Source organism: Phycodurus eques, chromosome 15, assembly GCF_024500275.1.
Source record: "Phycodurus eques isolate BA_2022a chromosome 15, UOR_Pequ_1.1, whole genome shotgun sequence".
Classification (NCBI taxonomy): domain Eukaryota; kingdom Metazoa; phylum Chordata; class Actinopteri; order Syngnathiformes; family Syngnathidae; genus Phycodurus; species Phycodurus eques.
This window is the reverse complement of record NC_084539.1, coordinates 14,311,501-14,337,416: the sequence shown is the minus strand read 5'-3', so window position 1 is coordinate 14,337,416 and position 25,916 is coordinate 14,311,501. Positions and strand designations below refer to the sequence as shown.

At 40.3% G+C, this 25,916-nt stretch overlaps 1 protein-coding gene across 1 annotated transcript in view; it reads left to right on the top strand.

The window, feature by feature from the left end:
* The window catches only part of cntfr (ciliary neurotrophic factor receptor), a 220,802-nt gene that overhangs the window by 88,855 nt on the left and 106,031 nt on the right, over positions 1-25,916 (top strand). The window contains exon 3 of the mRNA XM_061698710.1: positions 2,684-2,765. Coding sequence (XP_061554694.1) covers positions 2,684-2,765 — 82 coding nt within the window. The remainder of the gene's footprint in view (positions 1-2,683; positions 2,766-25,916) is intronic.

The following is a 25,916-nucleotide window of genomic DNA, read 5'->3' as shown; positions in this document are numbered from 1 at the left end:
TTGTTACACACGATGTAGATCTAGTCACAACTGTTTTTTAGAAGCAAGACAACATAAAATCCATTTAGACAAGACATTTATTTGATCACTGTGACAAACTACTGGCATTGTGCAGGCTCTTTTATGACCAAATCAAGTTTGCTTTGAGATTGAGAGCTGATTATTGAAGACAAACAAAATGGGTGCGGTGAAAAAAAAAAACAAAAAAAAAAAACTGTTAAGAAATCAAATTGAGCTGAGATGAGTGCCCAATATTTTTTTTCCTCCACATAAACTGAATTGTGAAAACATGGCCCAGATCTCATATTGCTGTTATATTCAAATTTGTTGTGTCTCGCAGAAGGTGGATATGCAAATAGGATGTCAATTGGAATACTCACTCATGGAAGTTTTATTATACGAACAGTTTGTAAGCAGCCATTTCTACTTGCTGTCACGTAAAGAAAAAAAGTGTATGTTGTATAGACCTTCATAGAGGATGGAATGAAAAAAAATATCACCAGATCTCAACATTTTTGTTCGCTTTGAAACCGTATGATTGTTTGTTCATGCAGTTGTGCTCATTCTTGGACTGTTTAATTAAGTTTGAAATTCAATGGGAGTGTAAAAGCCTTTTCTTGTTCTTGAACATCACGAAGCATTACAGATGTTTCTTCATTTCTGTGATGATTAAACACGGGTTTACATGAAACCTTAACAAACGAGAGCAGATGTGAAATTAGTCTGACGGATGTTTATTAATAAATACAAGATGTACTCCAAAATAAAAGTGAAATGGTAATAGCAATGGAATGGATAATATTATAAATGTAAAAAAAGGATAAAGCATTGGAGCCCTGAAGAAAGAAAAAAAAAAAACACACCAAAGCACTAATGGAAGGCAACAGTGGTTTGTAACACTCAAACTCCTCCATCCAAAGAACAGGGAAATTCAATTTGCTTTATACACCTATATTTAAAATGCTCACTCTGTTCTGCACGTGGACAAGCGTGCCTTTTGCCAGCTTCATTGGCAAGCTTGCCCTACAAAGTGAAATAATTATTCCTCGGTAAAAAGAGGAAATGCCAAATCCTGTAAAAAAAAATGCATGTCTAGTAGGTAAAACTCAAGTGGTATTGTTGCAGGAATGGAGCCAGACCTATGACTTGTTTTGCCCCCATGCTAGTGGGGAAGCAAAACAGTTTAAATAGGATCATTTTTAAAGCTAATTAATTAATCTTGGCCATTAATGCTGATGTGCAATGGAACACCTGCTCAATGGATGGCAGCCACCTGCTTCACTGCCAGCATTGGTGACTTTGTGCCTTTCAGAGATTAAAATTGTGCTCATTTTTTTGTATCAAATGTATCTAAACTTTTATTTATTTTTTATTTATTTTGTCATTCAAATTCGATACATTTATTGAGTTAAACATTCTATCTTTAATGTGATCCCACCAAAGGATATTAGCACAACAACTAAGATTACAGAAGATTTTATACTCAATATTGCTCAGAAGAACCATTTGCTCATTAGCAGTAAGAATCATATAAGCCAAAGCAGTCCTATAAAAACTGAAACAAATAGTGTTTTTCTGTAAGTCTTCAATCATACAGTTGTCTAGAGTTGTTTAGAACTGTGTTTGCACATTTTGACTTGTTGACAAAAATACTGCTTATTTTTTCATCAGACAGTTAACTGATCAATCAAAGGTATATAAAAGAAATACTGGAAAACACTGACCTCAACCCCATAAAACAGCTTTTATAGAAAGTCTTCTCAGAAGATTGGGAACTATTATAGCTACAAACGGGGTCCAAATATACATACATACACACACACATATATATATATATATATATTTTTTTTTTTATTTATTTTTTTTTTTTCCCTGCATGTGTACCAATGTTTTTGTCCATACACTGTATGTCTGTATACACACTGTATCATTGGGTGACTTTCACTGAATTTATAATGAATATTAACAATAACTCAACGATGCTCCATTAGTGTCAATGTTTACTGAACAACAATGACCAATTAAACATAAGGCTTAAAGTTCACAGTGTGTCATAAAATAACTGAACTCAGTTCAACTTCAATATCAATCCAGATCTACATCATCATTTTGTTTTGTTTATTCTTCCCTGCTACGGGCCCCGTTCCTACCCAAGGTTTCATGAAAGTCCTTAGAATAATTGACTAATCATCATAATAAACATAACCTCTTTGGCAGGCTTAATAAATAGAAACAAATCTCTCAAAGAATCATTGCTCCACAAGGAGACTGTTTGTTTATGGTGTGCTATCCCTTTAAGAGCCTCTGTTCATAGCCCATCCCAGAGAGGATGAACCCATTAGTTTGATGAATGAGAAAGAGAAATAAAGACAGAAATAACAATTTAAAATGCCATTTAAATAAACTCAACAGGGAGTTGAACAGGATTAGAAAACAAGAAAGCTTTTCAAATAACGAAAAAGGTTAAGGAAAAGGCCACCTCAGGCACCATCCCAGGGAGGAGAGATAAAGACAGTCAGACTCAGAGGGGACAGGAAGCAGCTATCTCTCCATCTCCTCAATGGCGTCGTAGGCATCCATGTCTGTCAGTCAATTAGGACGACAGGCAGACACAGTCGTTGGCCAGTTCTCCGTCTCTTGCACGTGCTCTCGCTGATGATTTTCCTGTGTGCTGTGTCCACAGATGGCAAACCTTGTGACATCGCTGTGCTGTGTAGTTTTGGCCGCAGTGGTGGTAGCCTACGCGCAGAGACGCAGTCAGCTTGGTGAGTATACATTTTATTTTATAATCTTTTTGTCCCCATTCTTGTCCGACAGCCCTTATCTACTCAGTGACCACTGTAGTGACATCTGACTGACATTTGTGCCTTGAGGTCACAGTTACATTTTTTTAATTGCAACTTGTGCTCTTCTATTATTGAAGTTGTTGCAGTTGTAATCTAATCTTCATGATGCATGTCTTCATTTGTTTTGTTGGTTTGGATGAAATTTTTCTTCATCTGTTAATGTATACATAAGTATTGACAAAGTCTGTGATATTTTGCACACCTTACATTTCTGACTGAAATGAAATTTTACACTGGTGAAGGTTTGCTTCATTATGGATCAACAGACCTCTTGTGTAGTTTGAGTATTGCTGAGCTGTGTATTTGTGGGCCGACACCAACATTTTGTTCAACAAAGACGCTAGTCAGGTCATCTCATGACCATGAGCATGTCACAAATGATTTGGCATGCCTAGAGCTTTATGAAAGAACGGATGGGGACATGGAGAAAACTATAGATTAATAGGACTGCTCTTTAGAGTTTTCACAAAACACGTGACTGTGTCTGTTTGGCATGGGAGTCAATTTGTCACTTGACTTTGTGGAAAGAGTGGCAGGGGCTTGTTAGCCAATGGTTTCTGAGTGGAAGTCAGCTGACACAGAGAACTTATTTAAGGGAGTCAATAAGTTCACCTATGTCACGGGGATACACAAATTAAATGCAGAAATCTGATAAATACTAGAAATTCAACTACTCTGAGAATGATACAAATCAAGTACAGTTCAGCAATTTACACTCTTGGTAATGTATTGAAAGTATTGGAACGGTGAGGCTTTATTTTTGGTGTAGACTGAAAACTTTTTTTTTTCTTTTTTTGTAAACGAATTGTAACATGACAGACTCTCTATGCTCAGTTTTAGTTTTTGGCCTGTGAAGACTACATTTATGCAACATGGATGTTTAAATAACAGAGAGCTGTCTATTGGTGGAAAAACAAGCAATTGTGAAGCTGAAAAAGAAATTGTACAAACATTGGCCATAGCCAATAAAACCATTAGAAGGACACAGAGAGAGAAAAAAAACACTAGGAACAGTCAATGAATGGGTAAACCAGGAAAAAACACAGAGTTTTGGTTTGCTGATGTCAATGAGTTATAGGCTTGATGCAGTTATTAGTGTGCAGTTTTGATGTGTCAACACTTGCTCACCCCAAAATTTGACATTTTGGTTTATTACTGGCGGCTCGGTGGCCGACTGGTTAGAGCGTCTACCTCACAGTTCTGAGGACCGGGCGGGGTTCAATCCCCGGCCCCACCTGTGTGGAGTTTGCATGTTCTCCCTGTGCCTGCGTGGGTTTTCTCCGAGCACTCCGGTTTCCTCCCACATCCCAAAAACATGCATGGTAGGTTAATTGACAACTCTAAATTGCCCGTAGGTTGGAATGTGAGTGTGAATGGTTGTTTGTTTGTATGTGCCCTGCGATTGGCTGGCAACCAGTTCAGGGTGTACCCCGCCTCCTGCCCAATGATAGGTGGGATAGTCTCCAGCACGCCCGCAACCCGAGTGAGGAGAAGCGGCTCAGAAAATGGTTGGATGGATGGATGTTTTGTTACAAATCATGCTATTTTCTAAATTATGTATCCCATCTAGATGTAAATGGCTCGAAATAAAAGTTGAAATGTTGATCTCATGTCTTGTTATTCGTCTTTTGATGTCAAGTATGCGTGATACCTCTACAGCAACAATAAATGAAATGGCCTTACTGTTCTACTGGTTTTGGAAGGGAAAGCTATTTGGTGGTGAACTTGCTTGCTTTTCCTTGACACTTGATTTTAGGGCTTCTTTTTTCATAGACAATGCATCTGTGGCGGGGCGCAAAAGCCGGCATATTCAGATTTTCGTGCAAGCGCGAGGCTTACTGCGAGTGTTTTCCAATTTGGCAGATTGGTCTGTGCCAAGCCGGGCGTTCTGTTGCACCCATTGTGCGTCCTTGGAGATGCACTCGGAGGAGTGACAATTTCATTACTGAAAGTCGGTCTAAACTTACGCCTGCTCAGACCACGTCTAACTACAGCTGGTCTAACGTGACTTTGGTGAATTTGATTGGGGCGGACAGATACTAAGGTCTTCGGCCATATTTAAGTTGCTAATGGTTATCACCAGCCCGTTCTATATTTAATAAGGGTACCTGCTCACATTGTCTGTTGCCACACCGGCCAAGAGCAGTGGCAATGCTCCACTCACGGATTGCTTCGATTACGCCTCGTCCTCTTCCACACAGAGATGTCTCCATTGACACTGTCACTGCACCACATTGGGATGAGGAGCCGCTTTGATTGCCGACGAATGAAGTGGGATGTAAACACACCCACGGTGGTGCAGCCTGCCCAGTCTTGGATCTGCCAGTATGTGCTGGTCTACGAAATTACCAACACCGGTCTAACCCACCCCTGGCACAGAGTTGCACCCGCAGCGCCCACGCTGCACCAGATTTACGCCATTCATGAAAATATGGCCGTTAGAGTTCAGAGAGTGGTGACTTTGCGTGTTCTGATCCTCTGCTTGTGTCTGTACTTTCCGCATGTGAGTTTTATACTTTAGAAGAGGATGAGGCTGAAATAGTAGATAGCATTCGCAAAAATGGGCACAAATATACTGCAGTTTGTGCTGAATGTGGAAGCTGACCACCTACGTTTGCATCTTTCAAATGTCCAAAGTCGCTGCAGAGTTCACGTTGGGCATTCTGGAAGATGTATTTCCAAATAGATGTATTTAGCAAGGACAATTTCATTTATTAAACCTGAGATGAATTGCGACGGGCCGTGGCTGATTTGGTGTCTGGAAAAACAAAAACTAAAGCCACATATTTTTTATTTTTATTTAGCCAATAATCATTATCAGAGTACAGGTGCACTTTGTAGGGGCTCTGCTCCCTTTGGATCCCACATGACTAGAACCCTGCTCCCTCTCTTGACCCTGAAAGAATAAGTAGTGTAGGAAATAGATGTCTCTAGAGGCACAGGAATTGACGCAACCTACTCCTACATATCAGGGGGAGACATAACCAAATTTGTATAGATGGTCAGAATTAAAAACCTAATTATCTAATTTCATCACTGCTATGCTGTCACCAACAAAAGCTAGATAATGTCATAATGATAGTCTAGAGAATGAAACACAAGTTTGAGTTTTGGGTTGCGGACCACTGCTTCAAAGTAGATAACACCAGGGCATCTGTATTGTTCCATTCTCCTTCCAACTGTTGGTACTAGAGCCCTGGAGAGTTAACTCCATTAGTGTAGGCGTAGCCCTCTGGAGGAAGCGTGGCTCCTATGAAGCGCAGCCACTGACTGTCAGCTCTCAAAAAACAAAATTTGTATCATAGGAGAAAAGCTGTTCCTTTTTCATATTGTACCTTTAAAGAATAAGTATACAATACAGTACATCTATAATAATAATATACTGTATATTTCTGTTAAACACACGTGAAGATCATACTGGGTATTTCCATGATTATACAATAACATAGTTATAATACGACACATAATTAAATATTATTTGATCTCTTGATTAATCACACATTAAAATGTATATCATTTGTACAATTCGACAGCTCTTATGTTCACTTAGACAAGTTTATAAAGCGTAATAAGGTTCGTCTTCAACAAAAGTGATGTCTTCCGTGTGTGATAGCAATTATCTGAGGCTGGAAATCACTAACTAATAACAAACTTGTTTTCTACCTTAATGGGAGAGTGTACAAGCCAGTTAATGTTTAGCTGTTTGAAATATAATTGGAAAAAGACTATTATTTTAAAAAACACATTCAAAAATAATGTAAAATACACCGGTACTTAAATCTTCTCAAATTAAGGAAAACACAAATCAGATTTTTTTTTAATAACAATAATGTAATGTAATAATAAATGTTAATATGTATGGCATGTTTATTGAAACAGTTTTTGTTCGGATCAGCCTTGATGTTTTTTATTTTTTTATTTTTTTAGCCGTTTCTCAGCAGAAGCAGATTTTGCAATATTGAACAAAATCGGAAACCCAAGGGAATCACACAGTCTCGTAAAAAAATTGAAGATTGAAAGCTGTCACTTCTCACTGAGATGTCCACAAAATGTACTGCACGTGTGTGCCTGTCAGCATGTACGCACCGCACAATAATGCAGATGCCACTGTCACATCTAACTGATGCTATGTACTGAAGAGTCGACTGTATATTGAAGTAGTAGTGTTACTGGGTCATATTTGAAGACACAGTACAAAACAATATGTACACTTATTTTCACAGTATGAAACCAGCGGCACATCTGGAACATGCCTTGTTACTCCTAAAACCGCTGCTTGCCTTCTTGATTGACATTTTTATACCACATATTCAAGAGTCTAACAGACTCAAATACACATAATGCAACATTTATGCAAACACAACACATAGAATAGTGCTGTAGCAGGACAACTGAATAAATATCCGTATCTTTGTACATTGTATAAAGTGAAACATGCAAACATTGCCTCCCTTTAGTTTCACCAAAATGCAATATTAGATTACCTGCCAATTTTTTGGGACAGAATTACAAAGAGGCGAGGTTAATTTGGTCATTGACTATAACATAATAACACTGTTACAATACAAAACAAAGGTTTTTAAAGTCTCTCTTTTGATTGCATAACATTTATTTTCGTAAGTAGTCAATATTTGAATGAAAATAAGCTGCTGTGCAGTGTATGGCGAGACATGCAAGTTTAAGTGTAAGAACGCTCTCCATATCCTTTATGCCAAATTTTGGAAATACTTCATTTTGCAATTGACAATAGTTTTAAAGAGGACTTTTGATTAAGTAGTAATGGGCATAACAGTGTGGAAGGTTTGGACTGCCAGTAATTTGATTACTACCAAATCGAGTAAACATTTTTAATTTGGATTCATCTGTTGGAACAAAGCCTCTTTGACTTGCTAAACTGGAAAATTAGTGAAATAAACTATGTTCATAAAAGATGCTGTAATACATATTTTACAGATACATTTACTGTTACTGTCAGTCGTCAAAGACATTATATATGATCAAAAATCCTGGTGGTGCCTGGCAAATGAAAAATAATCGAGAAAAGCAAAAGATTAAAAACCACAGGAAAGACAACAAATACAGGCTGTTTTAGATGCTGTCGTAGTGATGCAATCCATATTTTGAGTGTAAAGTTTGTGTTCTCATGCATGAAAAACCTCAAGATTAGTCACATATGCAGACAAAATGAGCCTTATCTTTTTTTGTTGTCTTGTTCTGTCTCTCTCTGCACCTTTCGCTGTATCTGCCCTCTGATTCCATCTGTGTCTATCGTCTCAATCTCATTTGAATTCTGAGATACGTCAAATACGAGACAGTCCAACTCATTGTTTTTAATAGGATTTCTTTCACAGCTAATTCAAAGCACAAGAATACCAAATGGGAACTGATTCAGTAGAAATAGTCAACCAAAAGTAGGGCAAATAAGGGCTAAAACTTTTCACATTAACCCCCCCCCCCAAAAAAAAACCAGACAAATATTACATTTGTGTCTGTGATTACTAATTATATCCCACCAAGGGAAATTTGGGGGTACAGTCCTTTTGTCATGTCTGCCACCACCACCGCAGGGTTTATTTTGTGTGCACAACACAGGTCACAGCCTTATTTGGATTGTGTTCAAATTTTGTGAATTTGTAAGCGCACTTAAGATCTCAATATAAGCCAAATGTTTGATCTTTTTCTCCGATTTTGAGAATGACATTGACAAGAAATAGAGTTTTTAATCCCCTAAAAGATTCAATGTCATTCAAAAGACTGACAACATTTTGGTGGACCAACACTTCATCATTCTTAGAGTTGTCTAAAATGTTGACAGTCTCTCAAAAACAATTACATCAAACCGAAATGAATCTCTGATTGGGAAATATCCAATTTTATTTGCACATTGTCCCAAGCATGCACTCAAAAAATGGCCACGGATCCTAACATATTGAGATGTTTACCCTTTTATTAGTACTGCTGCCTCGCCCACTTCCAGACTAACCTTTCAGTGTGTCTATGTGTTTCTTGGTGTATGTGGTGACATCATACTGTTGACTGAGAGAGCACATTATTTATGGTAGTCCATATCCTGATTGAGAGATGAATGTTTCCACTTCTAATCATGCCCTCCATCTGTCTCCCTCGCTTGGTGTCCTTCTGCCCCCCACATAACCCATATTTAAAATATATTTCTTCATCTTTTCCTTACCGCTGTCCCACTAATTTCTTGATTTTCTTGCTCGGCATCATTTTACCTTCACTCATTTTCTTTCCCCTCCTACGCTTCTCAACTCTCCATTCATCAGTGGGCTTGTCAACAGCAGATCTATCGCCTATGACATCATGTGCTGCTGACACTACACCACCATCGCTGCATGTTTTTGCATGTTCCCAATCTGCTGTAGAGGTCATGTGAAAGGAAGTGAATAAGCGGGCAGTACAAGGAGCACTAATTCTATGGTGTTCAGGCTGAAGCTGTGTTTATTTCATGAGCATTTTGACACAACATGCACAGGCTTCGAAACATGGTGACCACCCTTCTAAATGGGTTGTATTATGTATTCAAATTAAATTAATGCTTTCAGATTTGACCCCCAGCATTATTCTTAACACCGAAGTCAGATCACATTCATGTGCATTCACAGAGGCGGGAAGATATGGATGCCATTTATATTAAGAGCAATGGAGTAGCTAGAAGATATGTTGGAAGGTCAGAATTATGTATTTCCTGACGTTTGTTTGTTTTTGTTTTTTTGACTTTTTTTTCACTCTTGCAATGTTGCTATTTCGCTAAGATGAAGAAAAAAAACTATTTGTGCATATTAATTCATTCATTTGCATGTATGTTAACTATTTATAAAGGATACAAAATAAAAGTTTATTTTCACATAGGGATACAAGGGGAAACTATAACTACAGGAACTAATGTATTTTTAATGTCTTTTTTTTTTTTTTTCTATGGCATTTACATCAGAGGCGCCCTGTGTTGTGTTCTGCGGACACATCATTTATCTTTAAAACACAGGAAAGACTGTATAATAGAAAAGGTGCTCTTACATAATCCTGTATATTCGTAACTGTCTGGGAGTATACGGTAAGAATGCATCCATGCTGCTACAAGACAAATGCAGACAACCAAATGCAATCAATTATTCAAAGCATTGAACCGCTGTCTGATGTGCAATCAGAGAAAACAGACAGCTATTGTAAGTAAAAAAAAAAGCACAAAGACTGATAGTATGCTTACGTGTGTGTTTGTGTGTGTCTCGGTGTGTGTGTGTGGGAGGGAGGAGTGGGGGGGGGTCTGTCTTTGTGTACACTTGTATATGTCAAGCCATGTATGTACATATGTGCCAGCAGGGAGGCTTGATCACACTCATTATCCTGAGTAGCACTCAGTGTAATCAGCGCTGCCTGTTTGGCATGCAGCTTGAATTAATTTCAAGAATGAGCTGAAACAATTGATTGACTGACTGCTCAACCTGATGGATAGCAGTCAGACTGATGGCGGCCTGACAGGGAGGGAACATGTACATCTAAAAATCTCATTCAAGCTTAGCTTTACAAAACGGAGATAAATAGTGATGCAATAAAAGAAAATAAATAAAAGTTGCTTTGTGTCAGTATCTGGCCACAGTGAGGTCAGATTTGCTGATTTGTGAAAGCCACACTCTCCATCTTTTCTTGGACAAATGTGCAGTCCTCTTGCCCTGATTCAAAATGTGATCCAGTAAACGGTCAAATTATACTTTGTCTCTCCCATCTGTATTGTTGCAGCCAAACACCGCACAGTAATTCACTATTTTTGACTTTGGCTATCAAATGTATCTATTCAAACACTCAATAACTACAAGAACAAAACAACACACAGACCTCCAGCAGGGCAGCCGGTGCCATGTCCAGAGGTGCGTGACTTCACGGGAAAATTATATATATGCTACTTCATATAGGCTTATAAGTAAAGGTGATGTCCTCTGTTAAAGCAACAATATGGAATATTTTACCAGCATGGATGTTGTACGCGTAAGTCACTGATGGTGTAGTGGTACACTCACCTGACTTTGGTGCAGGCAGCGTGGGTTCAGTTCCCACTCAGTGACGGTGTGACTGTGAGTCCGTGTGTATATGTGCCCTGCGACTGACTGGCGACCAGTTCAGGGTGTAGTCCGCCTTTCGCCCGAAGTCAGTTGGGATAGGCTCCAGCGTCCCGCGACCCTAACCAGGATAAGCGGTGTTGAAAATTGATGGATGGATGGATGGATGGATGTTGTACGCAATACTTTTGCAAACACTCCGTGGCACAGTAGTTAGGCAGATACATTAATGGACCTGATTTTGGTTAACCAATGTAAACTGAACAGCATACATCTCTAAATTATGTTTTTCAAACAATATGGGGAGGTCTAATCTCAGAACAAATTAGGCTATTTGTAGTCATGGAAAATGTCGCATTTTATTCAATATGTATTTGTGTTCTATGTCTGTTATGTTTGTGCAGTGTGTCCATTGTATTTTTGGACATAATTGAGTGCTTACCCTGTTGTAATTTGAAACTGAATAGCCATTAAATTCATGTGGGACTTTGTGTTAAGGTGTTCCACCTGTTGCATTTAGATGCATATACTGTTTACCTAATGACTGGTGATGTACAAATGTAACATAGTTATCAAATCTAATTTCTTTTAGGCGGCATTACTACTACCCTTTTTTTTTTGTGTTATCGATGAGCATTTGGCGCTCCTTTTATTAATTTCTCATTAGCTCTTCTTCTATTGTGATGATTGCTGTGTTAAAAGGATATCAAATATGTGCAATATATATTATTTAGGGATTAGGTTATTGATAGGTGAATAAAAAATGAAAGTAAAAGGTGTATAAAGTTGCCTTCAAGGGCCATCACTGATTTACTCAATGGTTGCATTTGTTTAATTTTTAGTTTTTCGATCATATCTGCAATAATGTTTGCTTATGTCGTTGTTATTGTTATTAGTGTTTACAAAGTGCAGCCAGTAAAGCAACCAAAGGCCTTCTGCAAGTTTTTGCTAATTGTGTCTTGAAGTAAAACTTTGTTCCAATCCATCAAAATTGAATCACCAGAGCCTTTAAAAGGGGTCTTGGACCCTTCAATGGTGCAATACTTCTAAAAAGATGCGTTTAATTTGATCTATTCGGAAAATAGTTGCCTTAATTCTGACACGCTGCGTGGGGAGGGGGTTGAAGAGTGATCAAGGGAGAGGATTGCCATTTATCACATTGAACTTCAGTTTAATTTAATTCAGCTCAACTTTATTGTCATTCCCCTCCAGTGAAGTCATTCTGTGACTCAAGTGCGTGGAGAAAAAAGAAAAATCTTCCTTAGTGCACCCATGCAAGTGAGAGTGGAGTGAAAACAGAACAATCAAGATCAGGCAAAAAATGGAGCATTAGACAAAACAATAAAATCCTACAACATCAGTATTCTAACAGCAAATGGTGCTTAATAGTGCTTCCAAGGAATTGCTGCATAAAACTTAGGTGTCGTTTAATCAAAACAAATGCCAAACATTAAGGGACATTACATGTTGTTCTGTTTAGGAGGATAAGATGTTTCCCATGTCAAGCAGTTCTAAGTGTGAATTTAACAGAAATTACTGAGTATTGATTTGAAATAAAATAACATACAAAATTCCATCTTGGGATTTTAGTATAACCAACAGTGAGGGATGCCGTCAAGCTGAAGAAGGAGTCCTATCGGGCCTTTTTGGCCTGTGGGACTCCTGAGGCAGATGATGAGTACCGGCTGGCCAAGCGGAATGCAGCTTTGGTGGTCACTGAAGCAAAAACTCGGGCTTTGGAAGAGTTCCGAGAAAGACTTCTGGACGACTTCGAGGAAATTCTGGTCCACCATCCGGCGTCTGAGGAGGGGGAAGCAGTGCACCATCAATACTGTGTATAATGGGGATGGGGCGCTGCTGACCTCGACTCGGGACATTGTGAGTCGGTGGGGAGAATATTTCGAAGACCTCCTCAATTCCACCGACATGCCTTCCCATGAGGAAGCAGAGTCTTGGTATTCTGAGGTGGGCTCTCCTATCTCTGCGGTTGTGGTCACAGGGGTGGTTAAAAAGCTCCTCCGTGGCAAGGCCCTGGGGTGGATGAGATTCGCCCGGAGTTCCTAAAGGCTCTGGATGTTGTGGGGCTGTCCTGGTTGACACGCCTCTGCAACATTGCATGGACATCGGGGACAGTGCCTGTGGATTGGCAGACTGGGGTGGTGGGAGGGTGTGTTCCAACTACAGGGGGGTCACACTCCTCAGCCTCCCTGGTAAGGTCTATTCATGGGTGCTGGAGAGGAGGGTCCGTCAGGAAGTCTCAGATTCAGGAGGAGCAGTGTGGTTTTCGTCCTGGCCATGGAACAGTGGACCAGGTCTACACCCCCGGCAGGGTTCTCGAGGGTGCATGGGAGTTCGCCCAACCAGTCTACATGTGTTTTGTGGACTTGGAGAAGGTGTTCGACCGTGTCCCTCAGGGAGTCCTGTGGGGGGTGCTTTGGGAGTATGGGGTACCGAACCCCCTTATACAGGCTGTTCGGTCCCTGTACTACCGGTGTCAGAGTTTGGTCCGCATTGTAAGTTGGACTCATTTCCGGTGAATGTTGGACTCCGCCAAGGTTGCCCTTTTTCACCGATTCTGTTGATAACTTTTATGGACAGAATTTCGAGGTGCAGCCGAGGCGTAGAGGGTGTCCGGTTTGGTGGCCTCAGTATTACATCTCTGCTTTTTGCAGATGATGTGGTTCTGATGGCTTCATCAAGCCGTGACCTCCAACTCTCACTGGAGAGGTTCGCAGCCGAGTGTGAAGCGGCGAGGATGAGACTCAGCACCTCCAAATCTGAGACCATGGTCCTCACTCGGAAAAGGGTGGCGTGCCCTCTGCAGGTCGGGGATGAGATCCTGCCCCAAGTAGAGGAGTTCAAATATCTTGGGGTCTTGTTCACATGTGAGGGAAGAATGGAACGGCAAATCGATTGCAGTGTCTGCAGTGATACAGACTTTTTATCGGTCCGTTGTGGTAAAGAAAGACCTAAACCGAAAGGTGACGCTCTGAATTTACCGGTCAATCTACGTTCCTACCCTCACCTATGGTCACGAGCTGTGGGTCTTGACTGAAAGAACAAGATCCCGTATAAAAGCGGCCGAAATGAGTTTCCTCCACATGGTGTCCGGGCTCTCCCTTAGAGATAGGGTGAGAAGCTCGGTCATCCGGCAGGATCTAAGAGGAGCTGCTCCTCCACATCGAGAGGAGCCAGATGAGGTGGCTGGGACATCTGATTTGGAGGCCTCCCGGACGCCTCCCTGGTGAGGTGTTTTGGGCAGATCCCACCGGGAGGAGACCCCGGGAACGACCCAGGACACGCTGGAGAGACAATGTCTCTCGGCTGGCCTTGGAATGCCTCGGGATCCCCCCGGAAGAGCTGGATGAAGTGGCTGGGGACAGGGAAGTCTGGGCGTCCCTGCTAAAACTACTGCCCCCGCGACCCGACCTCGGATAAGCGTTAGAAAATGGATGGACGGATTTTAGTATAATTACGGAATTTGTGATTACTTTTTTATTGGAATCGATGGTTTTGTTAAGTTTGAAAACGTATTTGTCTTTCTTGAGCTAACACTGGTGCTGACCTATTCACCACATTGGGTTTCTTTAGAAAACTTTATGAGAAGATTTGGAAGGCTTTGGGCTAACATGTACCAGAGCAGTGGAGAGAGGAGGAAGCAAATAGAAATATTTATGAAAGAGCTGTTTGTCCTTGTCCAGGAGAAGCAACAAAGGAGAGGAAAAAGTGTGTACCTGTTTTGTGTATATTGGATCTGTCTTCAAACGTGGGTAGTTTTGGTGACACTGGACAAGGACAGTCCCTTTTCTATTGAAGTACGATTTCCTTTGTGGGATGGCTAAATACTAAGAACTATTCACTCACCAAAATCCCTTATTGTATTTTCTGCGGACAATAACCTTTCATTGTAACCCCACATGTTGTCATGGTAAGCAGGCACGAGTTGTCCTGCCTCAAGTCTCACTTCTTCTCACGCATTGAATGAAGTAAGTGCCGCAGGATCTCTTTGTAAATGTGCTGTTTGACCGTCTGGTCAACATCGAAGAGGATAACCCATAGTTTGTAGTCTTGGTTTGAAATGCATATTTTATGACAATAGTCCTGGATTTTCTTCTGACACACCTCATATCCATGCTAGTTCAGATATGATCGTTTTCTGTAATTACAAGCCATATTGTCAGTTGTACGGTCATCGGGACATTTTATGTCAATCAGTTGTGGTGGCATCATCCATCCATTGTCTATGCCGCTTGTTCTCATTAGTGTCATGGGAGGTGAGGTGGAGCCGATCCCAGCTAACTCTTGGCAAGAGGCGAAATACAACCTGGACCAGTTGCTCGTGAACCACAGCACGTGTGATGGCATCACAAAGACGGAAAAACAGCCAAAGAAAAACTTCAACATGCATGTGGACTTAATCCCTTGGATGCTTATGAGTCTGATGTGTCACATTGTTAAAAAAAGCATATTCATCACACACAGTCGTCTAGGTGTGGTAACATTAACTATCTCATATCAGCCTTTTTCTCATCTATCTCATATCATGCGATAATTAATTGAGGTTGGGCTGTTCTATCAACGCTGCAATGTGGTTTTCTAATCTTGCAAATGTTGTTTGTGTCCTACAAATGTTTGTTTCTGCTCCTCGTTCAACTAAACAGGTGTTCTGTAGGTCGGTTTCATCTGAAAGGTTGTATCTAATCCTAAACTAATGTGTGGGCAACACCATAACGGTGGATGGATTTGGGTGTCAAACGTGTAATAAGAGGGAACACAAACACAATTCCCAGGTATTATGATGAATATCTTTGCACTCAATAATAGCGTAAGCATAAATTCAAGCTGCCTACTTGCATCAAATTTGAAAGTTATTTTTATTTTAGGTTTGGGAGAAAATCCTCCCCACATACAAGTGTTTAATTTTTGTAACTTCATCTTCTACAGAAGAAGTCTGCAGCTTTGGTAATCCGTGCGGGAATTTGGATAGGCTTTGAGCTTCAGCTCTCTGGTGGACAGTGGACAGACAGAAACACGCATACACACACACAATCATTCCACATTGTTGCATGTAAGCACGTGGTCTATAGAAGATGGAGTTCTTTTGGTGTTCCCTTCAAGACATGGTCACACACATATCCTGCAGTCATGATTCTGTTCCATTCAATTACATTTCAGAATTTGATTTTCATAATAAAAGGATACAAAATGCATCACCCCAGCCAAATTAAATAAATCAACAAATATTAACTTGTTGAGATTTGTGGCCCTTTGCAACTGGAATCCACTCCATTTTATAGGTAGATACTGACCTTACTGTTAAAATAAGAGGTCAGGGAAAGTCATTTAAAGAATTGATTACAACCACTCTGGCAAACAAAGGCTTTTCCTTTGTCTGCAACAATAACGCCTACTAAGCCAAGTTTAAAGTGTATGGTAAATACTTTTTGTTGACAATGCACTATATCAAAGAGGGACGATCTTAATTCTTTCCTTTTGATGTTCTCTTTTTGTCAATCAGCCTATAAATATTACAATGTTTTCTGGTTTTCCAGATCTGTGTCTAACCATGCATTTGTTTTTTCCCCATTTCCATTCCATTTGTTTGTGCTGCTTTACTCTATTTGCATGGAATGAAATACTTTTTTTTTTTGAGTGGCAAAATACATATTTAAATTGGCATTCATATCATCAGAAAGTGTGTCGCTGGAAGTTTGTTTCAGGTAAAGAGCAAATTGTTACTTTTTCTTACTTTGTTTAAAATTTCTAGCACACATTAAGTCATCTTTATTGCAGGTCCATCTAAAACAAGAGTATACAAGTAATAAGCGAGAAAATAAAATAGAAGATACAAAATACATTATAGTGCATCTAGACTTTTAGGACCAAACAGCAATTTGCAGTTACTGTATATACTAGTATTTTTTGAAATATTGAAATATTACGGGACACCAGAACCCCAAATTTGAAGGTCTGGTGCAAGTTATATGGCTTCTTTTGTCAGAATAAACTTTATAGTGACATATTAGGATGTACTTATGTATTGTAGGACAGGGTGTGTTTTTCAAAGTAAGACTGTGTGAACATAAACACTATCAATGGATGATGTGGTGCGGGAGTGATGCAATGCTTTGACAACTGCTTTGTTTCTCTCGCTCCCCTTCATGTCATATTCATTTCTGTGAGAAGGTCATGAGGTCCACCGGGGCTTATTTCCGAGATACTTTTTCCCTCAGACTTACACCTGTCTAAAACGCAATAATATAAAATTTCCCAAAGCTTCTAGTAGTAAAACATAGCTTGACATTTTGAAGAAATAACCTAACAAGTATAAATTATTATTAGAATAATAGTTTTTTTCACCACATTATCGCTGCCAACTGACCACTGAGAACAGAGTTTATGTAACAGATACATTACAAGAATGCCGTGATAGAAAATAAATCTGTTTTTAACCTATATTTGCATACAGCAAAAAAAAAAAAAAGTGTCCAGCTAATTGTTGATAGAATTTATATAAAGAAAGTTTTTTCACATTTATATGTATTACTGGGATGTGGTTCTAGAATTTGCATTGATATTCAGAAATTATATTTATATATAAAATACATAAAATAAAGTGTGCCTGGAAATTGCATGAAGGAAGAATAATTAGACTCTAAAGCAGATTTTTGCAAAACCACACTCCACGTAAAGTAAGTAAAACAGTTACAGTATGTATCAAGAAAATAATGAGTACTTCATCCTTCAGCAGGCGCAGGCAGTATGAATATACTCTATCTGTCATTAACAGGGTTAACACATATTCACACCATCAAAAATGAGATACAGTTTGCAAGGGCTTATGAATATATGAATGAACATGCCCAGGGATCCGAGCAGCTGAAAATGGTTTAAAAGAAATATTGAATTGTGCAGTAAGAATTTTGTAAAGGTCACCTGTTCTCACTGGTAATACTACATTTTATGGTCTGTTTATTCCAGTAACACATACACCTGTATACTTTTCGACCGTAAGTCTTCTTCTTTCTTTTTTTCTCTGTTTAAACTAAATATTCATTTGTGTTATTTTTACTATCGGAAATACAGTAACTGGAATTTGCAGTTTCAAAATGTTTATTTAATATGCTGCAAAATGCAAATAACCTTTTTAGTATTTTGAGTATTGGCACTATTTAAATACTACTGGAAACAGCAGAAACAATTCATCATAAAGAAAAAAAATTTTCATTGGGTTTCAATCTTTTTTGAAGCAGAATAAAGGATAAACACCTTTTGAATTCAGCATTAGCTGAACTGAAGCTTAATACGTCCGAGGGAACCCGGGAGGGAGCTGGCAACAACTTCGACACTGTAAATGAAGTGACAAGAGGAGTTTGAGGAAGAATCAATCAATCGGCCCTTTTGTGTCTGTCACCTGGAGAGAGTTGTGTAATGTAATTTCTACTGGAAACATTTTGTTTACTGTATTTGTGAAAATAAATGTTGGCCCATTCATACTGTACCTGTAAGTTAGCAAATATATAATATTCCACATTGCAACTAAAGTACGGTGAACCGTAACTAATATTGTGCTATTGTTGCTAACAGATGACGAATGTTAAGTGATGTTTTTAGGAAAAAATGGTGCAACTAATTACTCAAGCTAAACTGTAACAGGTACACTGTTGTACTGTCTCCAAATCCAATTGCTCTTCCACCTGCAGTGTTATTGGAAATATACCTAACGACTTGACAACTGAAAATTTTAAAATCTCACAATTTATCTAGCCATCCATTTTCTATAACGTGTGTCCTCACTATGGTCGCAAGTGAGCTGGAGCTGATCACAACTGACTTTGGGCGCCAGGAAGGATATGCTCTGGAGTGGTTGCCACACAATCACAGGGCATAAAAATCTCACAAATGCAATCTTAAAATAATGATATAGTAGATGCAGCAATCTAGATCAGCAAAATTGGTCAGCTTCTTTTTCCTGGTCACATTTTCATGGCTACTTATTGCTAAGCAAAGTTCGTAGGGATAATTCATAAATGTCCCGTTGACATATTTCTGGCTGTGGAAATGTCAAACTAGGGGCTGATTGTAACATTCCCTTGGACAGAGAGCTGCGAGGAAACAATGACCAAAACCTGACTATAAGTATAGTGTGACAAGATTATTATACATTAGTTATGTGATTATATCACTGCTGTGTAAGTCCAAATTGGATCTTAGAAAGAACAATGTCATTCTAAGGAATGCAAGGATGCCACTGGGTCTGATTAGCTTCATGGTTGAAAATATTCAGTAAGGTTGTAGCTCCTGTCAAAACACATTTGTCTTGGTCACATCCAGTAGTTACATAGCAATTGTCACTGCATGAGGCTAGGAATGCCTTGTAATGACACAAAGGTCTTTACATTAAAGTTAATTCGCAGCGTGCTTTGCACGTAAGCCATACAATTGTGCCTCGTAGGCTGTCATCAGAGGCAGCGGGCCGTGGCAGAGCTTTGGTATGCAGTGAGCTAGGAAGAACATCATGCAACCTGCCTCATTATCAATATACGGTGCAAAACAGTACATGTTCTGTTCAGACTAAATTCATGAAAGAACTCAACAAGAAGAAGTGTGCTGATGGGGGACAGGTTGGACGTGCACGCTCATGCCTTTCCGATGTTTTCTATAAGAAGGTGGCTGATACAATTCAGAATAAAGGTGAGTGTGTATGTGGAAGAGAGAAAAGGTCTGAGAGAAGTTTGGATCAGGGAGCTCAAGCTACAGGAATGTCAACAAGCCAAGGAAAAGGCTCTGTCTACACATGTGGGCAAAGTTATATTGGCATGCGTTGAAACAGACACAGATGCACAAACATGAATATGATTACATGCACGTCATCAAAAACACGGATATTACACACACTGAGCCAACCAACAAGTGCACACTCATGTGGACGTGTACAAGGACACACACCGTGTAGACAAAAACACATTTTTAACACCCATGCATAAACAAAGACAGAGATTATGCTATTTGGATCTGCAATGAGGTGTGTAAAATGAACAACAAACATACCTGCATGTCATAATAGCTAGATGCGAGATAGCTGACAGTGGAACAGTACGTCTTTATCAGTGAGCCAACAAATAAGCATACTCTCATATCTGAATGCATGACAACCTGGTATCTGTGTGCTTTTGAATGAATATACCAGAAAATCATGTGCTGTCTTTATTTCGCTGCTTTTCATTGGCGACTGTCATCAGAAAACGAAATGTATCCGGTATAGTTGGCTGTACAACGTACAGTATGTTGGAGAATATATAAAACGAGCAAAAATTGTTTCATTATTTACACTGAGGTCAGTGATGGTGTAACAGTTTACCCCCCTGACTTCAGTACAGAATGTGCGGTTTCAATTCCCACTCACTGACTGTGATCTTGTGTGTGATTGGTTATCTGTCTCTCTATACCCATGTGATATACTAGCGACCCGTACAGGGTGTAATCTGCTTTTCACCCGAAGTCAGCTGTGATCGGCTTCAGAAAAAAAATGTTTTAAATAAAATAAGCATGAATGCATATTTACAATGTAACCAGTGGGACACAATGTTTTTTTTCCAAATGATGGTTGAGCTCCAATTTGTTCAGAATTTTAAAAAAAAATTAAATAAATATCCCGTTTCAGGGTCAAAATGCAAACATCCATCCAGCGATCTATTTTCTGGATGCCTGTGTCATACAGCTGCAACATGGTGGGCAATTTATTATATTTCAGGATGTCTGTGTGGTACAAGCACAGGTGTGTGCATGCATTGTATATATTGCTGCCGTAGCTGTGTTACATTTCAACAGTCACACATGATTGATTGCCGCTCTTAAACTACTCATGTGCAGGTCCCTTGATACCCTTGCGACTGTTTTCGAAACAGTCACACTGCAAACACAGTAGGCAGACAAGCATGGAAAAAAATAAAAAACTCATTGTTGAATTTCACTAAGCCTCAGCGGCAACAGGGAAATACCCTCTGGACCCATTTGGAATGGTGGCCCTTTGATTGCTGATTCAAACAAGACTGGAAATTATGCTGGAAGTTGTGTGGGATACGTAGCTGTGGGCTTTGGCTTGGCTGCTGCAGCGATAGCTTTGTGTGAAACATACAGTTTCTCCATCGCCACAGAACCGTCCTTGAATACACATACTTTAGTTTTAGAGCGCACTGACTGAAGAGGAAAGCAGAATGTTGTCATCCATCCATCCATTTTCTGAGCCACTTCTCCTCACTAGGGTCGCGGGCGTGCTGGAGCCTATCCCAGCTGTCATCGGGCAGGAGGCGGGGTACACCCTGAACTGGTTGCCAGTCAATCGCAGGGCACATACAAACAAACAACCATTTACAGTCACAGTCACACCTACGGGCAATTTAGAGTCTCCAATTAATGCATGTTTTTGGGATGTGGGAGGAAACCGGAGTGCCCGGAGAAAACCCACTCAGGCACGGGAGAACATGCAAACTCCACACAGGCGGGGACGGGGATTGAACCCCGCACCTCAGAACTGTGAGGCTGACGCTCTAACCAGTCGGCCACCGTGCCGCAGAATGTTGTAATTTTGTTTAAAAAAAACAAAAAATCTGTGCCAAAAAACTTGAATAATGAACGTAAGATTTTAAAAAGATGATTTAATTCCGTCAACCGAGTCTGATGTATCCATGTCAAACACATATTGTTGAAAAATCCATTAAAATATTCAAGGATGCTGATAACATTGTAAAATTATAATGTGGGCTTCATGTAAATATCCCGTTTTGCTTTATCTTGATAAATCTTAATTCCCCTTGCATGGGGGACTATGTTCTTGAGTGTGTCCATTTAAACAGTGGAAAATATTAAATATAAGCAAACTAGATACAGAAATGACTATGAAATGATACTGTAGATTTTCATTTGTAGTGTTAAATATGTCCAATTAACTCAATTGCCGTGTGTTGTTATGAAATAAAATGCTTTAAAACGAGATTTTAGTGGCTATATATGGACATGCCTTTTAATCAGATAATCAATCAGGGATTGGGGAAGATCACTTAATTTCCTTTAACGCTTATCAGCTGTAAAATTGTTTTGGCTCGTTTATACGGCAAAGTGGGCAAATAAAAAGAAAAAAAAGAGAAATCTCAAAGGGAAGTTTTTACAAACGATTGCACTACCATTCATGTCCAAACACTGAAAAATGCAATGAAAAAACTCAAACAGCGGCGGGGGTGCAACTTTTTTGCATTAGCCTTTTCTGTAATTGGGACCCTGATAACGTTTTACTACGGTTAAAACACATTAAGATCCTGTCAGGAGTTTAGACAATTTTCCTGACACTTAAAATTCCTATACCAAGGTCATGTTGTATTCCCACAGTGTATCCTTGATGAAAGCTGTATTGTCATATTGTCTATTAATTAAGTCGCTCGTTGCTTCAGTTTCTCTTGTCATCTACACCTTTTGAAATTCCTCCCCTCCCAGCTCCAGTTGTGTTTCGTATCGCACAATGTTATTCCTTATCACCTTGTTAACTTCCTTCATGGTTGCTTTCTGTACCATTTACACCACTTCTAAGCTTCCATATAATCTTCCCATTTTCAATCAGAAGGTAGGAGATATTTTCTATCACTTTTCCTCCTAGGTCTGTGTCCCCCCCAATCTATGTAATAAATTAGCTGGCTGGTATTAGCACTGACCTTCATTCTGCTGCTCGGGGAAGGCTTAGGGTAATGCTAACCACATTATTAACCAATAAAATGAGGACTGCCAGGGAGGTTTCTTCGGGCTTACGAGGGGATTATTATTCATATGCAGTCTAGCCAACAAGGAGTCAAAAACTACTAATTATAAAGATCATATTTGTATATCAACATACCCTATATCATTTAACAAAGAGCAACAAAAACACAGTAAAGCTGTGTCAGACTCACGACTGGTTTGGTAACAACAAAACTCCTGTTACACAAGAAATATCCTCCCAGAATGCTGATCTAACAAAAAGATTACAAAAAAACTCAAACGAGATGCAGGTGATGGAATGCCACACTAAACCTCACATCTGACTTGAGAACATTACAGAACAAATGCAAACAGCATGTTGCTAAAGGATGAATGAAAAAGAAGACAAGTGTATGGTTTCGGATTTGCACTAGCAAAAAAAAAAAAGCAACTGCATTTTACTGAGCTGTTTATATGTAAAGTATATCATAACACTGCAGTTATAAGCATAAAGAAATGTCAGGGATACAATTGTCTTAATATAAATATTGTGTCAGGTGTGCTCATCCATATTTCATAATGTTTCAGATTTTTTGATGATTTATTTATTTTATTATTATTTTATTTTATTTATTATTTATTTATGTAACTTCAATATTTAGCAACAGGTTTAAAAAAAATCTCAGATTATGATACAATTCACTTCTATATCTACAGTGACAGAAATGAAGTATAATCTCTGACAGTATACATCTGGAATTAGCATTATCTGTTTCTAGGCGGAATAATACAACTCTTGCATTGAAACCCATTCTGTTTTCTTGGTGTCCCCAATCAAATGCACATCATAACACTTTACAAAATGACAAGCCAGTTAACCATTCATATTTATCCGAAACATTTGAAGTCTTTACATAAGAAGTCAGATTCCGTATGCAAATCTATGATGTCTTTTTTCCACCTCTTGCTGTTTTATCATCCCTATTGTAAAAAAAATGTCAGTGTTACCCAGCTGTCCTGCTCAGTGTGTGTGTTTTTGCTTCCACATACTTCAGAGTTAATTCTCAAGAATCCTTCCTGCACTCCTCGTTTCATGACCTCTCTAATCCAGGCTTGTAAAATATTAACTGCTCACTCACAACATCCTCCCTTCTGTGCTGCCCCTCCTCTTTCTGCAACAACGACTTCATCTTTCCAATCCATCTAACACTCTCTCCATTCTTTTCCTTGCCTCCATGTTTCTCCCAGGGAGCCTCTAAAAAGTCAAGGCTCAATTAACTTTGTTGCTTGTGAATCTTCTTGTCAACTCCGGTTATTGCTGCAAGCCTCCTAGATGATGGGCATAATATGACCGATTCAAACACACACACACACACACACACACCACCCACCACAGCCACACACACACCTAACAGTGCAAATGCATTGGGGCCCAAGATAAGATGGCAGGAAACAGGAAGTGGATTTATATGAGCACTGATGCCCTGACTCATGTGCACATACAAACACTTTCACAGCTGCAGCTGCCTCAGTACTCACATGAAAGGAGCGGCAAATGCTGAGCGAGAGTGACTCTTAATCTCTCGGAGGAGAAAAAGAGACAGGAGGATAAAGTGATAACTTAATTCCAAGATGTTTGCAGAGGAAGTGTAATGTGTGAGGGAACAAGAGGGTGGGTGTGGAAGTGCGTATTTCCATGCATAATCCCATTCATGTGTGTTTGTATTTTTATGCCTGCCTTGCCTGAGTGTACCAGCAAATTCTATCAAACTTCAAATCTATTCTATAGCTATACCAGTGCATTAATGTGTGTGCGGCTACAGACTGCCAACAAAAGTTTATTGCTGCTACTTATTATGTCATACAGCAGTTAATCGGGCCCCCATCTTGTAAATCATCAGGAAGGATTTAGCATTTTGCTGTGTTGTACTTTTATAGAACTGCAATGTCCTCCACATGCTGACTGAGGCAGCAAAAGATGTTTGCGGCAGTATGATAATGTACAAGTTACAACTTGTCGGTGTGACTCGCATTTTGAAGAATGGAAAACGCGAGTTAAGATTTGATTCGTATCGCGATATCAGACCCATGGTTCGATTCATCCATCCATCCATCCATCTTCTACCGCTTATCCGAGGTCGGGTCGCGGGCGTCCCTGCTGCTTTAGCATCCCTGCTGCTTTAGCAGGGACGCCCAGACTTCCCTTTCCCCAGCCACTTCATCCAGCTCTTCCAGGGGGGTCCCGAGGCGTTCCCAGGCCAGCTGAGAGACGTAGTTTCTCCACCGTGTCCTGGGTCGTCCCCGGGGTCTCCTCCCGGTGGGACGTGCCCGGGACACCTCACCGGGGAGGCGTCCGGGAGGCATCCGAATCAGATGCCCCAGCCACCTCATCTGGCTCCTCTCGATGTGAAGGAGTAACGGCTCTACTCTGAGATCCTCCCGGATAACCGAGCTTCTCACCCTATCTCTAAGGGAGAGCCCGGACACCCTGCGGAGGAAACTCATTTCGGCCGCTTGTATCCGGGATCTCGTTCTTTTGGTCACGACCCACAGCTCGTGACCATAGGTGTGAGGGTAGGAACGTAGATCGACCGGTAAATCGAGAGCTTCGCCTTTCGGCTTAGCTCCTTCTTTGCCACAGCGGATCGATACAAAGTCCGCATCACTGCAGACGCTGCACCGATCCGCCTGTCGATCTCCCGTTCCATTCTTCCCTCACTCGTGAACAAGACCCCAAGATACTTGAACTCCTCCACTTGGGGCAGGATCTCATCCCCGACCTGGAGAGGGCACGCCACCCTTTTCCGACTGAGGACCATGGTCTCAGATTTGGAGGTGCTGATTCTCATCCCAGCCGCTTCACACTCGGCTGCGAACTCCTCCAGTGAGAGTTGGAGGTCACGGCTTGATGAAGCCAACAGAACCACATCATCTGCAAAAAGCAGAGATGCAATACTGAGGCCACCAAACCGGACCCCCTCTACGCCTCGGCTGCGCCTAGAAATTCTGTCCATAAAAGTTATGAACAGAATCGGTGACAAAGGGCAGCCTTGGCGGAGTCCAACCCTCACTGGAAACGAGTCCGACTTACTGCCGGATATGCGGACCAAACTCTGACAATCCGTGACGAGCACAGAAGTCCAATAACAGAACAATGCTTCTGATCGGGGGGGCCGTTCCTCCCAATCACGCCCTTCCAGGTCTCACTGTCATTGCCCACGTGAGCATTGAAGTCCCCAAGCAGAACGATGGAGTCCCCAGCGGGAGC